Source organism: Oncorhynchus gorbuscha, linkage group LG03, assembly GCF_021184085.1.
Source record: "Oncorhynchus gorbuscha isolate QuinsamMale2020 ecotype Even-year linkage group LG03, OgorEven_v1.0, whole genome shotgun sequence".
NCBI lineage: Eukaryota > Metazoa > Chordata > Actinopteri > Salmoniformes > Salmonidae > Oncorhynchus > Oncorhynchus gorbuscha.
The window spans coordinates 103,040,830-103,056,492 of record NC_060175.1 but is presented as its reverse complement, the minus strand read 5'-3'; the positions used below and the strand labels follow the sequence as shown (position 1 = coordinate 103,056,492).

The 15,663-nt window shown below is 43.9% G+C and overlaps 1 protein-coding gene across 1 annotated transcript; it reads left to right on the top strand.

The window, feature by feature from the left end:
* Positions 1-9,593: 9,593 nt before the first annotated feature.
* Positions 9,594-14,537, top strand: LOC124018060 (transcription factor Sox-18A-like). Its single transcript, XM_046333325.1, has 3 exons — positions 9,594-10,335; positions 11,350-11,984; positions 12,195-14,537. The coding sequence occupies exons 1-3, from the start codon at positions 9,933-9,935 to the stop codon at positions 12,966-12,968; spliced, it is 1,812 nt and encodes a 603-aa protein (XP_046189281.1). The 5' UTR covers positions 9,594-9,932; the 3' UTR covers positions 12,969-14,537.
* The last annotated feature ends 1,126 nt before the right edge of the window (positions 14,538-15,663 follow it).

Sequence of the window (15,663 nt, the reverse complement as noted above, 5' to 3'; positions counted from 1 at the left end):
AAACGGGACTGTAATCGCTCAACAGAAATGGGAAACGGGACTCTAATCGCTCAACAGAAATGGGAAACGGGACTGTAATCGCTCAACAGAAATGGGAAACGGGACTCTAATCGCTCAACAGAAATGGGAAACGGGTCTAAAAAGTGAAAGTGAAAGACTTTACTGAATAATTTGCAACACATCCAAACGGCCAACTGCTGTTGGGACGACTGGGAATTATCTTTTGACACTGTAACAACCTGGGAGAGAAACAAACACAGTATCACTCTGCTTCAACCTGTCTTTCATGTTGGTGATGAAGAAACGCATCGGAGGACATAATGTTAAATTCAAATGTTTTTATTGATCAAAAATCACAACATTGTCTGTCATCAATTTTTTTGACTGATGTCTAAAGGCTGCTAACGCATGTCAAGTTGTTGCTTGAGGACAGGGTACGTGAGAGAGAGACATTGATTGTCAAGTTGTTGCTTGAGGACAGGGTACGTGAAAGAGAGACATTGATTGTCAAGTTGTTGCTTGAGGACAGGGTACGTGAGTGAGAGACATTGATTGTCAAGTTGTTGCTTGAGGACAGGGTACGTGAAAGAGAGACATTGATTGTCAAGTTGTTGCTTGAGGACAGGGTACGTGAAAGAGAGACATTGATTGTCAAGTTGTTGCTTGAGGACAGGGTACGTGAAAGAGAGACATTGATTGTCAAGTTGTTGCTTGAGGACAGGGTACGTGAAAGAGAGACATTGATTGTCAAGTTGTTGCTTGAGGACAGGGTACGTGAAAGAGAGACATTGATTGTCAAGTTGTTGCTTGAGGACAGGGTACGTGAAAGAGAGACATTGATTGTCAAGTTGTTGCTTGAGGACAGGGTACGTGAAAGAGAGACATTGATTGTCAAGTTGTTGCTTGAGGACAGGGTACGTGAAAGAGAGACATTGATTGTCAAGTTGTTGCTTGAGGACAGGGTACGTGAAAGAGAGACATTGATTGTCAAGTTGTTGCTTGAGGACAGGGTACGTGAAAGAGAGACATTGATTGTCAAGTTGTTGCTTGAGGACAGGGTACGTGAAAGAGAGACATTGATTGTCAAGTTGTTGCTTGAGGACAGGGTACGTGAAAGAGAGACATTGATTGTCAAGTTGTTGCTTGAGGACAGGGTACGTGAAAGAGAGACATTGATTGTCAAGTTGTTGCTTGAGGACAGGGTACGTGAAAGAGAGACATTGATTGTCAAGTTGTTGCTTGAGGACAGGGTACGTGAAAGAGAGACATTGATTGTCAAGTTGTTGCTTGAGGACAGGGTACGTGAAAGAGAGACATTGATTGTCAAGTTGTTGCTTGAGGACAGGGTGAAAGAGAGACATTGATTGTCAAGTTGTTGCTTGAAAGAAAGAGAGACATTGATTGTCAAGTTGTTGCTTGAGGACAGGGTACGTGAGAGAGAGACATTGATTGTCAATTTGTTGCTTGAGGACAGGGTACGTGAAAGAGAGACAATGATTGTCAAGTTGTTGCTTGAGGACAGGGTACGTGAAAGAGAGACATTGATTGTCAAGTTGTTGCTCGAGGACAGGGTACGTGAAGAGAGACATTGATTGTCAAGTTGTTGCTCGAGGACAGGGTACGTGAAAGAGAGACATTGATTGTCAAGTTGTTGCTCGAGGACAGGGTACGTGAAAGAGAGACATTGATTGTCAAGTTGTTGCTCGAGGACAGGGTGCGTGAAAGAGAGACATTGATTGTCAAGTTGTTGCTCGAGGACAGGGTACGTGAAAGAGAGACATTGATTGTCAAGTTGTTGCTCGAGGACAGGGTACGTGAAAGAGAGACATTGATTGTCAAGTTGTTGCTCGAGGACAGGGTACGTGAAAGAGAGACATTGATTGTCAAGTTGTTGCTTGAGGACAGGGTACGTGAAAGAGAGACATTGATTGTCAAGTTGTTGCTTGAGGACAGGGTACGTGAAAGAGAGACATTGATTGTCAAGTTGTTGCTTGAGGACAGGGTACGTGAAAGAGAGACATTGATTGTCAAGTTGTTGCTTGAGGACAGAGACATTGATTGTACGTGAGGAAGAGAGACATTGATTGTCAAGTTGTTGCTTGAGGACAGGGTACGTGAAAGAGAGACATTGATTGTCAAGTTGTTGCTTGAGGACAGGGTACGTGAAAGAGAGACATTGATTGTCAAGTTGTTGCTTGAGGACAGGGTACGTGAAAGAGAGACATTGATTGTCAAGTTGTTGCTTGAGGACAGGGTACGTGAAAGAGAGACATTGATTGTCAAGTTGTTGCTTGAGGACAGGGTACGTGAAAGAGAGACATTGATTGTCAAGTTGTTGCTTGAGGACAGGGTAAGTGAGACATTGAGACATTGATTGTCAAGTTGTTGCTTGAGGACAGTTGTTGTACGTGAAAGAGAGACATTGATTGTCAAGTTGTTGCTTGAGGACAGGGTACGTGAAAGAGAGACATTGATTGTCAAGTTGTTGCTTGAGGACAGGGTACGTGAAAGAGAGACATTGATTGTCAAGTTGTTGCTTGAGGACAGGGTGCGTGAAAGAGAGACATTGATTGTCAAGTTGTTGCTTGAGGACAGGGTACGTGAAAGAGAGACATTGATTGTCAAGTTGTTGCTTGAGGACAGGGTGCGTGAAAAGAGAGACATTGATTGTCAAGTTGTTGCTTGAGGACAGGGTACGTGAAAGAGAGACATTGATTGTCAAGTTGTTGCTTGAGGACAGGGTACGTGAAAGAGAGACATTGATTGTCAAGTTGTTGCTTGAGGACAGGGTACGTGAAAGAGAGACATTGATTGTCAAGTTGTTGCTTGAGGACAGGGTACGTGAAAGAGAGACATTGATTGTCAAGTTGTTGCTTGAGGACAGGGTACGTGAAAGAGAGACATTGATTGTCAAGTTGTTGCTTGAGGACAGGGTACGTGAAAGAGAGACATTGATTGTCAAGTTGTTGCTTGAGGACAGGGTACGTGAAAGAGAGACATTGATTGTCAAGTTGTTGCTTGAGGACAGGGTGCGTGAGAGAGAGACATTGATTGTCAAGTTGTTGCTTGAGGACAGGGTGCGTGAAAGAGAGACATTGATTGTCAAGTTGTTGCTTGAGGACAGGGTACGTGAAAGAGAGACATTGATTGTCAAGTTGTTGCTTGAGGACAGGGTACGTGAAGAGAGACATTGATTGTCAAGTTGTTGCTTGAGGACAGGGTACGTGAAAGAGAGACATTGATTGTCAAGTTGTTGCTTGAGGACAGGGTACGTGAAAGAGAGACATTGATTGTCAAGTTGTTGCTTGAGGACACGTGAAAGAGAGACATTGATTGTCAGTTGTTGCTTGAGGAAGAGAAAGACATTGATTGTCAAGTTGTTGCTTGAGGACAGGGTACGTGAAAGAGAGACATTGATTGTCAAGTTGTTGCTTGAGGACAGGGTACGTGAAAGAGAGACATTGATTGTCAAGTTGTTGCTTGAGGACAGGGTACGTGAAAGAGAGACATTGATTGTCAAGTTGTTGCTTGAGGACAGGGTACGTGAAAGAGAGACATTGATTGTCAAGTTGTTGCTTGAGGACAGGGTACGTGAAAGAGAGACATTGATTGTCAAGTTGTTGCTTGAGGACAGGGTACGTGAAAGAGAGACATTGATTGTCAAGTTGTTGCTTGAGGACAGGGTACGTGAAAGAGACAGACAAGTTGTTGCTTGAGGACAGGGTACGTGAGACATTGATTGTCAAGTTGTTGCTTGAGGACAGGGTACGTGAAAGAGAGACATTGATTGTCAAGTTGTTGCTCGAGGACAGGGTACGTGAAAGAGAGACATTGATTGTCAAGTTGTTGCTCGAGGACAGGGTACGTGAAAGAGAGACATTGATTGTCAAGTTGTTGCTCGAGGACAGGGTACGTGAAAGAGAGACATTGATTGTCAAGTTGTTGCTCGAGGACAGGGTACGTGAAAGAGAGACATTGATTGTCAAGTTGTTGCTTGAGGACAGGGTACGTGAAAGAGAGACATTGATTGTCAAGTTGTTGCTCGAGGACAGGGTACGTGAAAGAGAGACATTGATTGTCAAGTTGTTGCTTGAGGACAGGGTGCGTGAAAGAGAGACATTGATTGTCAAGTTGTTGCTTGAGGACAGGGTACGTGAAAGAGAGACATTGATTGTCAAGTTGTTGCTTGAGGACAGGGTACGTGAAAGAGAGACATTGATTGTCAAGTTGTTGCTTGAGGACAGGGACATTGATTGTCGTGAAAGAGAGACATTGATTGTCAAGTTGTTGCTTGAGGACAGGGTACGTGAAAGAGAGACATTGATTGTCAAGTTGTTGCTTGAGGACAGGGTGCGTGAAAGAGAGACATTGATTGTCAAGTTGTTGCTTGAGGACAGGGTACGTGAAAGAGAGACATTGATTGTCAAGTTGTTGCTTGAGGACAGGGTACGTGAAAGAGAGACATTGATTGTCAAGTTGTTGCTTGAGGACAGGGTACGTGAAAGAGAGACATTGATTGTCAAGTTGTTGCTTGAGGACAGGGTACGTGAAAGAGAGACATTGATTGTCAAGTTGTTGCTTGAGGACAGGGTACGTGAAAGAGAGACATTGATTGTCAAGTTGTTGCTTGAGGACAGGGTACGTGAAAGAGAGACATTGATTGTCAAGTTGTTGCTTGAGGACAGGGTACGTGAAGAGAGACATTGATTGTCAAGTTGTTGCTTGAGGACAGGGTACGTGACAAGAGGAAGAGAGACATTGATTGTCAAGTTGTTGCTTGAGGACAGGGTACGTGAAAGAGAGACATTGATTGTCAAGTTGTTGCTTGAGGACAGGGTACGTGAAAGAGAGACATTGATTGTCAAGTTGTTGCTTGAGGACAGGGTACGTGAAAGAGAGACATTGATTGTCAAGTTGTTGCTCGAGGACAGGGTACGTGAAAGAGAGACATTGATTGTCAAGTTGTTGCTCGAGGACAGGGTACGTGAAGAGAGACATTGATTGTCAAGTTGTTGCTCGAGGACAGGGTACGTGAAAGAGAGACATTGATTGTCAAGTTGTTGCTCGAGGACAGGGTACGTGAAAGAGAGACATTGATTGTCAAGTTGTTGCTTGAGGACAGGTACGTGAAAGAGAGACATTGATTGTCAAGTTGTTGCTTGAGGACAGGGTACGTGAAAAGAGACATTGATTGTCAAGTTGTTGCTTGAGGACAGGGTACGTGAAAGAGAGACATTGATTGTCAAGTTGTTGCTTGAGGACAGGGTACGTGAAAGAGAGACATTGATTGTCAAGTTGTTTGAGGACAGGGTACGTGAAAGAGAGACATTGATTGTCAAGTTGTTGCTTGAGGACAGGGTACGTGAAAGAGAGACATTGATTGTCAAGTTGTTGCTTGAGGACAGGGTACGTGAAAGAGAGACATTGATTGTCAAGTTGTTGCTTGAGGACAGGGTACGTGAAAGAGAGACATTGATTGTCAAGTTGTTGCTTGAGGACAGGGCACGTGAAAGAGAGACATTGATTGTCAAGTTGTTGCTTGAGGACAGGGTACGTGAGAGAGAGACATTGATTGTCAAGTTGTTGCTTGAGGACAGGGTACGTGAGAGAGAGACATTGATTGTCAAGTTGTTGCTTGAGGACAGGGTGACGTGAAAGAGAGACATTGATTGTCAAGTTGTTGCTTGAGGACAGGGTACGTGAAAGAGAGACATTGATTGTCAAGTTGTTGCTTGAGGACAGGGTACGTGAAAGAGAGACATTGATTGTCAAGTTGTTGCTTGAGGACAGGGTACGTGAAGAGAGACATTGATTGTCAAGTTGTTGCTTGAGGACAGGGTACGTGAAAGAGAGACATTGATTGTCAAGTTGTTGCTTGAGGACAGGGTACGTGAGAGAGAGACATTGATTGTCAAGTTGTTGCTTGAGGACAGGGTACGTGAAAGAGAGACATTGATTGTCAAGTTGTTGCTTGAGGACAGGGTACGTGAGAGAGAGACATTGATTGTCAAGTTGTTGCTTGAGGACAGGGTACGTGAAAGAGAGACATTGATTGTCAAGTTGTTGCTTGAGGACAGGGTACGTGAAAGAGAGACATTGATTGTCAAGTTGTTGCTTGAGGACAGGGTACGTGAAAGAGAGACATTGATTGTCAAGTTGTTGCTTGAGGACAGGGTACGTGAAAGAGAGACATTGATTGTCAAGTTGTTGCTTGAGGACAGGGTACGTGAAAGAGAGACATTGATTGTCAAGTTGTTGCTTGAGGACAGACATTGATTGTCAAGTTGTGAAAGAGAGACATTGATTGTCAAGTTGTTGCTTGAGGACAGGGTACGTGAAAGAGAGACATTGATTGTCAAGTTGTTGCTTGAGGACAGGGTACGTGAAAGAGAGACATTGATTGTCAAGTTGTTGCTTGAGGACAGGGTACGTGAAAGAGAGACATTGATTGTCAAGTTGTTGCTTGAGGACAGGGTACGTGAAAGAGAGACATTGATTGTCAAGTTGTTGCTTGAGGACAGGGTACGTGAAAGAGAGACATTGATTGTCAAGTTGTTGCTTGAGGACAGGGTACGTGAAAGAGAGACATTGATTGTCAAGTTGTTGCTTGAGGACAGGGTCAAGTTGTTGCGTGAAAGAGAGACATTGATTGTCAAGTTGTTGCTTGAGGACAGAGAGGATTGTCGTGAAAGAGAGACATTGATTGTCAAGTTGTTGCTTGAGGACAGGGTACGTGAAAGAGAGACATTGATTGTCAAGTTGTTGCTTGAGGACAGGGTACGTGAAAGAGAGACATTGATTGTCAAGTTGTTGCTTGAGGACAGGACGTGAAAGAGAGACATTGATTGTCAAGTTGTTGCTTGAGGACAGGGTACGTGAAAGAGAGACATTGATTGTCAAGTTGTTGCTTGAGGACAGACATTGATTGTCAAGTTGTTGCTTGAGGACAGGGTACGTGAAAGAGAGACATTGATTGTCAAGTTGTTGCTTGAGGACAGGGTACGTGAAAGAGAGACATTGATTGTCAAGTTGTTGCTTGAGGACAGGGTACGTGAAAGAGAGACATTGATTGTCAAGTTGTTGCTTGAGGACAGGGTACGTGAAAGAGAGACATTGATTGTCAAGTTGTTGCTTGAGGACAGGGTACGTGAAAGAGAGACATTGATTGTCAAGTTGTTGCTTGAGGACAGGGTACGTGAAAGAGAGACATTGATTGTCAAGTTGTTGCTTGAGGACAGGGTACGTGAAAGAGAGACATTGATTGTCAAGTTGTTGCTTGAGGACAGTGTACGTGAAAGAGAGACATTGATTGCAGCACCAAGGTAGGTTGAATTCAATCAACACAACATTTAATATGTATGTATATATATATAGTATATGGTAGTGATGTATATAAAGTTGAAGTCTGAAGTTTATATACACCATAGCCAAATACATTTAAACTCAGTTTTTCACAATACCTGACATTTAATCCCAGTAAAATTTCCCTGTCTTTTTTATTTATTTATTTAATTAAAAAAAATATATATTTCATCTTTATTTAACCAGGTTGGCTAGTTGAGAACAAGTTCTCATTTACAATTGCGACCGAGCCAAGATAAAGCATAGCAGTTCGACACATACAACAACACAGAGTTACACATGGAGTAAAACAAACATACAGTCAATAATACAATAGAAAAGTCTATATACAGTGAGTGCAAATGAGGTAAGATAAGGGAGTTAAGGCAATAAATAGACCATGGTGGTGAAGTAATTACAATATAGCAATTAAACACTGGCATGATATATGTGCAGAAGATGAATGTGCAAGTAGAGATACTTTTTTGTTTGTTGTGAAATTTCTTAAAATGTGCTGAGGATGTTCCAAAACCTAGCAAACTATCCTGCACCATTCCTAGAATGTTGTGGGACGGTTGTGGGAAGGTTGTAAAATAACCATCACCAAGTTCTAAGAAACAAGTGGTGTCCTCGGAGAAAGAGTTCCCATCTTACCTTGTATAACATGTTAAAGTCTTCTCTGTTAGGTTTGCCCGTTACCTCCTGGAGATAAAGGAGAAAGAGTTCCCATCTTACCTTGTATAACATGTTAAAGTCTTCTCTGTTAGGTTTGCCCTTTAACCTCCTGGAGATAAGGGACCCAGGAGGAAAACATCCTCTTAGGGAATTGAGTTCCTGTGCAGGAACATCAATCAGTGGAAATTATAATCGGATCCTCATCTATTTTCTCTCGCCTTAAACATTGACTGGCGGATGAATATTTTTTGTGTGTTTTTGGCTAACAGTTTTCCCAGGGATTTTTACTCCTAAACACGTTGTGTTATAGCCACAGACACGATTTAACCAGTTTTAGAGACGTCAGAGTGTTTTCTATACACACATACTTATCATATGCATATACTATATTCCTGGCATGAGTAGCAGGACTTTGAAATGTTGCGCGATTTTTAACAAAAAAGCTGTGAAAATTCGCATCATCCCTAACAGGTTTTTAAAGCCCCAGGATAATCCCTTTCCCACTCTTTTACATTTGTCAACAAGTTTTGACTTGTTCTAATGAGACCATGTTGAGGGATTCGAGTGTTGCCTCATGTTTGTGACTACTTTTGGGTGCTAGTGCCCTATCTTGTGTGTTTTAGCATATTTCTCTGTGCAGCTCTCTTCTCTGTTTTCTGCCTCTAAAAGAAAGTCTAAGAGAGAGAGAGAGAGAGAGAGAGAGACATAGAGAGAGAGAGACATAGAGAGAGAGAGAGAGAGAGAGAGAGAGAGAGAGAGAGAGAGAGAGAGAGAGAGAGAGAGAGAGAGAGAGAGAGAGAGCTGCACCGCTGACGAGCAAGGCTTTGAGTGTGGTCTCCTTTCACCACAGCCACAGCCTCAGATGATGGGAGGAGGGGGGTTGGATAGGGACTCCGGGTGAAGGAGGCGGGAGGCAGAGGAAGGTAGGGAGAGACAGAGACACACAGCGTGGCTGGGGAAAGCTGTGTGTGTGTGTGTGTGTGTGTGTGTGTGTGTGTGTGTGTGTGTGTGTGTGTGTGTGTGTGTGTGTGTGTGTGTGTGTGTGTGTGTGTGTGTGTGTGTGTGTGTGTGTGTGTGTGTGTGTGTGTGTGTGTGTGTGTGTGTGTGTGTGTGTGTGAGCAGAAACAATGGCCCTCTCAGATTACATCTCTCTGTGAGCGAGCGGATAGGACAAGGGGGAGGGGAGGGGAGGGGGGGACTCTCCCACTGCCGACCCCTCCCGCTCGCCTTGCTAGTCTCCCTGGCGTCTGATTGGTTTAGGCTGGGTATATATTTACACCACGGGTTTATCAAGCCTCACCACAACTTTCAAACTGTCCAGTCCTGGAGGATAGCAGAGGAGAAACACACACACCACGCTCTTTTACAAGAGGTTCTGAAAAACCGAGAGAGAAACAGAGAGAAAGAGTGAGAGAAGGAGAGAGAAAGAGAGAGAGAAGGAGAGAAAGAGAGAGAGAAGGAGAGAGAAAGAGAGAGAGAAGGAGAGAGAAAGAGAGAGAGAAGGAGAGAAAAGAGAGAGAGAAAGGAGAGAAAGAGAGAGAGAGAGAGAGAGAGAGAGAAGGAGAGAAAGAGAGAGAGAAGGAGAGAAAGAGAGAGAGAGAGAGAGAGAGAGAGAGAGAGAGAGAGAGAGAGAGAGAGAGAGAGAGAGAGAGAGAAGGAGAGAAAGAGTCGCGGAACCTTTGGGACTTCTCGGTTTCTACTGAACCATCTCACACCCTTCAGAGGTCAATGCTTTGCTTTGGGCATTCTGCTTGTCTTACCTCCGTCTCTTTCAGTTTCTCTGAACACTGTTGCTTTTTAAAACCTTTAGCCTTTTCCTCGTTGTCTGTGTCGAGAAACACAAAAGAACACAGACAGAAGTTAACACAACAACAACAACAACAACAACAACTAAACAGGAGTTTGTTTAAGCTGGAATGAATATATCTGAGTCTAGTTACTGTCGTGAGGCCAGTTCTCCACCAGGCCGGGACGGAGCCGGGGGGCATCCATGGGTCTCTTCCCCCAGCCCAGGCTCTGATCGTGAGCTAGGACCCTTCGACCAGACCCCCCTTTATGGAGGATCTGGAGATCGTGGCTCTGCTGGGGGCCGCACAGAGGCCAGGATAGGGGCCGGAGCTGAACCAGGGACAGGGGCAGGAAGCCCTGACTCGACCCACCCAGAAGCACCTTCCCAGGGCAGCGTTGAGGGGAAAGCAGGGGGTGAGTCGAGGATCCGTCGGCCAATGAACGCCTTCATGGTTTGGGCTAAAGACGAGAGGAAACGACTGGCCGTTCAGAACCCAGACCTCCACAATGCTGTCCTCAGCAAGATGTTGGGTAAGATATGACACACACACACGCACGCACGCACGCGCACACACACACACACACACACACACACACACACACACACACACACACACACACACACACACACACACACACACACACACACACACACACACACACACACACACACACACACACACACACACACACACACAGTATTCAGGATGTTTTTTTTAGACTCATGACTGTGTGAAATATTAAAGCATGTTTTTCTGTGGTGTTCTTAGGACGGTTTATGGGGTTGTGAATGTCCACAAACCCACAATGAATCAGTGAAATCAACTCTAATTGTTGGTAGGACTTTAGTTACTGTTGGTACTACATCTTGCTCAAGCCAAAACCACATGTAAAATGGGTTCATTGCTCAATATGCGCAGTACTGCTTAAAAAATATGCATAGTTTTTCCCTGAGAGTAAAGAAGTTGATTTTTTGAGTTAAGTTTGGCTTTTATCATGCAACAGCATCACTTAGTATAATATTAATATTTAAAAAAAAAAATAAAAGAAATACTCAACCCAGAATAAGTTTTAGAGTTGCACAGATTATGTTTTTGCAATTTATACACGAGGGGGATGTGGTATATGGCCAATATATCACGGCTAAGGACTGTTCTTAGGCACGACGCAAAGCGGAGCCTGGACACTGCCCTTAGCCGTGGTATATTGGCCAAGTACCACAAACCCCCTGAGGTGCCTTATTGCCTTAATAAACTGGTTACCAATGTAATTAGAGCAGTAAAATACATGTTTTGTCATACCTGTGGTATACGGTCTGATATACCACAGCTGTCAGCCAATCAGCATTCAGGGCTCGAACCACCCAGTTTATGGTTGGATGTACACAACTGATATTAGCTAAATGTACGTTGCCAATCATGTTGATAACATTGGTAATGCTGATAATGATAATGATTATGATGCTGATTGTGCTGCTGCTGGTAATAATTGTATTGCTGACAACAATGTATATATATATATATGTGTGTGTGTTATTTTCTTTAGGCCAGTCATGGAAGGCTCTGACTACTCTGGACAAGCGTCCCTTCGTTGAGGAAGCCGAGAGACTCCGCCTCCAGCACCTGACGGACCACCCCAACTACAAGTACCGCCCCCGTCGCAAGAAACAGGCCAAAAAGCTGAAACGGGTGGAACCGGGGTTACTGCTCCACAGCCTAGCCCAGGGAGGGTCAGGGGTTCCTGGGGTAGGGGAGGGCTACGGACACCCTCTGAACGGTTATGGACATCCTCATCCGCACCACCACCTTCTGCCTCCACTAGGCCACTTCAGGGACCTCCACACTGGGGACACACTGAGCTACGGACTGCCCACACCGGAGATGTCCCCTCTGGATGTGATGGAGGAGGGGGGTGGGGACGGAGGGGTGTTCTTTCCCCCTCACATGCAGGAGGACGTGGAGCTACATGGAACCTGGAGTAACTACCCCCATCACCACCACTATAACAGCCATCACCATGACGCCCACAGCCATCACCATGACGCCCACAGCCATCCTCACAGCCACAGTCAGGGGCAAAGTCAGGGTCATAGTCAGGGTCATGGTCAGGGTCAGGGTCATAGTCAGGGTCAGGGTCAGGGGCATAGTCAGGGGCATAGTCAGGGTCAGGGTCAGGGTCAGGGTCAGGGTCAGGGTCAGGGTCAGGGTCATAGTCAGGGGCATAGTCAGGGTCATGGTCATGGTCAGGGTCAGGGTCATAGTCAGGGTCAGGGTCATGGTCAGGGTCAGGGTCAGGGTCATAGTCAGGGTCAGGGTCATGGTCATAGTCAGGGTCATGGTCAGGGTCAGGGGCATAGTCAGGGTCATAGTCAGGGTCACGGGCAAAGTCAGGGTCATAGTCAGGGTCAAAGTCAGGGTCATAGTCAGGGTCAAAGTCAGGGTCATAGTCAGGGTCAGGGGCAAAGTCAGGGTCATAGTGGGGGTCAAAGTCAGAGTCATAGTCAGGGTCAGGGGCAAAGGGGTCATAATCACCATCTAAACCAGAGGGGCTCCCTGCTCTGTCGTCCTCCCCAGGAGAAAGGCCTCAACCAGGTGCCAGAGGCTACGAACTCTCCCAGTCCTTACTCTTACCCCCAGGGCTCCTCTATAAGCCTGTCTGAGCCAGTCAATCCCCTCCAGTCCACCAGCAGTTCCTCTGTGTCCTCTGGTTACTATAGTTACCCGTACAATAACGCTGGACCAGACACCCCCCAGGCCTCTCACCTGGGGCAGCTCTCTCCCCCTCCCGAGTCCTCCTCTTCCTCGCTGGTCCCCACCTCCAACCCTAAACCTCAGGCCCTGGACTCCGTAGATCAGACTGGGTCCAACCACGTAGGCCTGACGTCAGTTGAGTTCTGGACAGAAGTGGACCGCAATGAGTTCGACCAGTACCTCAGTGCTAACCGGACTCGTATGGAGGGGTATGGGAGTAACCTCATTCCCGTTTCTAAATCCATGGAGGGGTATGGTAGTGTCCCCGTGTCGAAAGCTCTGGAGGGGTATACCAACGCACCCCTCTCTAAACCACTAGGGAGGATCTGTGAGGAGAGCCAGAGTAGTCCTCTCATCTCTGCTCTCGCCGATGCTAGTAGTGCTGTCTACTACGGTACCTGTATTACTGGGTAGACACCTTCCTGACTGCTGCTAGTCATTGGCTGTGTGCCAGAGTCTAGTATGGTCTTAGGGCAGCCTACAAGACCTGTTGGTCAAATACAGTATGTTAAACATACTGTAATACCGGAGTGGGACTTGGTGTAATTTGCACTATGGAATAGGCCACAGAAGTGCAAACACTAAATTAAGGCAAGTACACCTAAAACGAAAATGTAAAAATAAAATACATTTTTGAAAGCATTGGATTGGTGTACTTGACCCTGGTCTACAGTTTGACCTTTAAGGACTTTCAGGGTAGGATTACTACAATGCATTATGGTCTACAACAGACCACTGCAGACCACTACAGAACACTAAAGACTACTGAGCACTTCTTTTACTGTCCAGACAGGCAGAACATTTATAATGATAAACTTTTTCATTTTTTTTGTTTATTGCCATTTAAAAAAAAAACACAATTCCTAATTTCATGTTGTTGGTTTTATTTGTGTAGATTTTTATTGAATTATTTTGATGAAAAACTGTTTAATTTGCACTGGGTCACAAACATACGTATAGGAAGACCACCATGTTCCAAATCTTTCTAATGCAATATATATTTTACAAAATGAAAGACTAGGATTATTGTTTCTGTACAATGTGAATTTATGAGGTCTGCAATGTTAGGACACTAGGAGACTTTGTTTTTAAATTTTTGTTTGTTTTTAAAGGTTTTAATTGTAATTATTTACATCAAAACACTTGTTTATATTTTAATTTCTGTCACCACACATAAAAACAGGGGAATCTGGGATTTAGGATATCCATTTTAGGACATTTACATGAATAATGTATAGCCGGTTGACCACTTTCTCGTTGTTTGAATCCCAGAATACCTCTTTAATTAAGAACCACGTTGATAAAAAGGTAAAAACTACATTTGGTTAAAAGAAAACGTTTTTTTTTTTAAAGTTAGGAATAAAACAAACACAACAGTTGCTCTGCACTTAAATCAAGCAGGCAAAACAAAAGCATTATTTCATGCAGTATTTCATGCAGTATTTCATGCAGTATTTCATGCAGTATTTCATGCAGTATTTCATGCAGTATTTCATGTAGTATTTCATGTAGTATTTCATGCAGTATTTCATGCAGTATTTCATGTAGTATTTCATGTAGTATTTCATGCAGTATTTCATGCAGTATTTCATGCAGTATTTCATGCAGTATTTCATGCAGTATTTCATGCAGTATTTCATGCAGTATTTCATGCAGTATTTCATGTAGTATTTCATGCAGTATTTCATGCAGTATTTCATGCAGTATTTCATGCAGTATTTCATGCAGTATTTCATGCAGTATTTCATGCAGTATTTCATGTAGTATTTCATGTAGTATTTCATGCAGTATTTCATGCAGTATTTCATGCAGTATTTCATGCAGTATTTCATGCAGTATTTCATGCAGTATTTCATGCAGTATTTCATTGCAACATTGTTAAACTTTCGGTTATTGTTTCTTTATTTGAAGAGGGCTTTTTGTAAATGAATATATTGCGTTTTAAATAATTTTACAAAAAATAAATAAAGTTATTTCTAACGATTTTTGATTTCCTGTTCTTCAGCTAGGTTCAGATTTCACATTTTAGTTCCGGTATTTCTTTTTTAGCTCATTCAAAGCTAGTCTACATTAGACATGCTCGTGGTGATATTTTTAGGTTATTCTAGTCTACATTAGACATGCTCGTGGTGATATTTTTAGGTTAGTCTAGTCTACATTAGACATGCTCGTGGTGATATTTTTAGGTTAGTCTAGTCTACATTAGACATGCTCGTGGTGATATTTTAGGTTATTCTAGTCTACATTAGACATGCTCGTGGTGATATTTTTAGGTTATTCTAGTCTACATTAGACATGCTCGTGGTGATATTTTTAGGTTATTCTAGTCTACATTAGACATGCTCGTGGTGATATTTTTAGGTTATTCTAGTCTACATTAGACATGCTCGTGGTGATATTTCTAGGTTATTCTAGTCTACATTAGACATCAGAGTGATTTTGTGGTTGAGTCACAACATGATATTTTTGTTGTCAGTCTTTAGAATCTCAGACAGACATTAGACATGCTCGTGGTGATATTTCACTTCAATCAGAGTGTTTTGTGGTTGACACAACATGTTGTTGTCACTTTGAATCTCAGACAGACAGACAGACAGACAGACAGACAGACAGACAGACAGACAGACAGACAGACAGACAGACAGACAGACAGACAGACAGACAGACAGACAGACAGACAGACAGACAGACAGACAGACAGGCAGACAGGCAGGCAGGCAGGCAGGCAGGCAGGCAGACAGACAGACAGACAGACAGACAGACAGACAGACAGACAGACAGACAGACAGACAGACAGACAGACAGACAGACAGACAGACAGGCAGGCAGGCAGACAGACAGACAGACAGACAGACAGACAGACAGACAGACAGACAGACAGACAGACAGACAGACAGACAGACAGACAGACAGACAGACAGACAGACAGACTCTCCACTGTGTAACCTTTAAGCCGACTGAACGTCTGAATCCATCCTGTTGGAGTTCTGATCACCACTATATTACTGTGGCGCATGAACCTGTTTTTCCCCCAAATCGCTGACTGAACGAAAACAATTCTAACAAGAATGAAACAACAGAACGCAGACGGCTGAGTCCCAAATAGCAC

What these genes read in the sequence shown, in the direction of transcription:
- LOC124018060 (XM_046333325.1), top strand. Translation starts at nt 9,933, where the DNA reads ATGAATATATCTGAGTCTAGTTACTGTCGTGAGGCCAGTTCTCCACCA. An exon ending in TGTCCTCAGCAAGATGTTGG is followed by an intron (nt 10,336 to 11,349) that starts GTAAGATATGAC and finishes TATTTTCTTTAG; the next exon opens with GCCAGTCATGGAAGGCTCTG. An exon ending in AGGGTCAGGGTCAGGGTCAG is followed by an intron (nt 11,985 to 12,194) that starts GGTCAGGGTCAG and finishes GGGCAAAGTCAG; the next exon opens with GGTCATAGTCAGGGTCAAAG.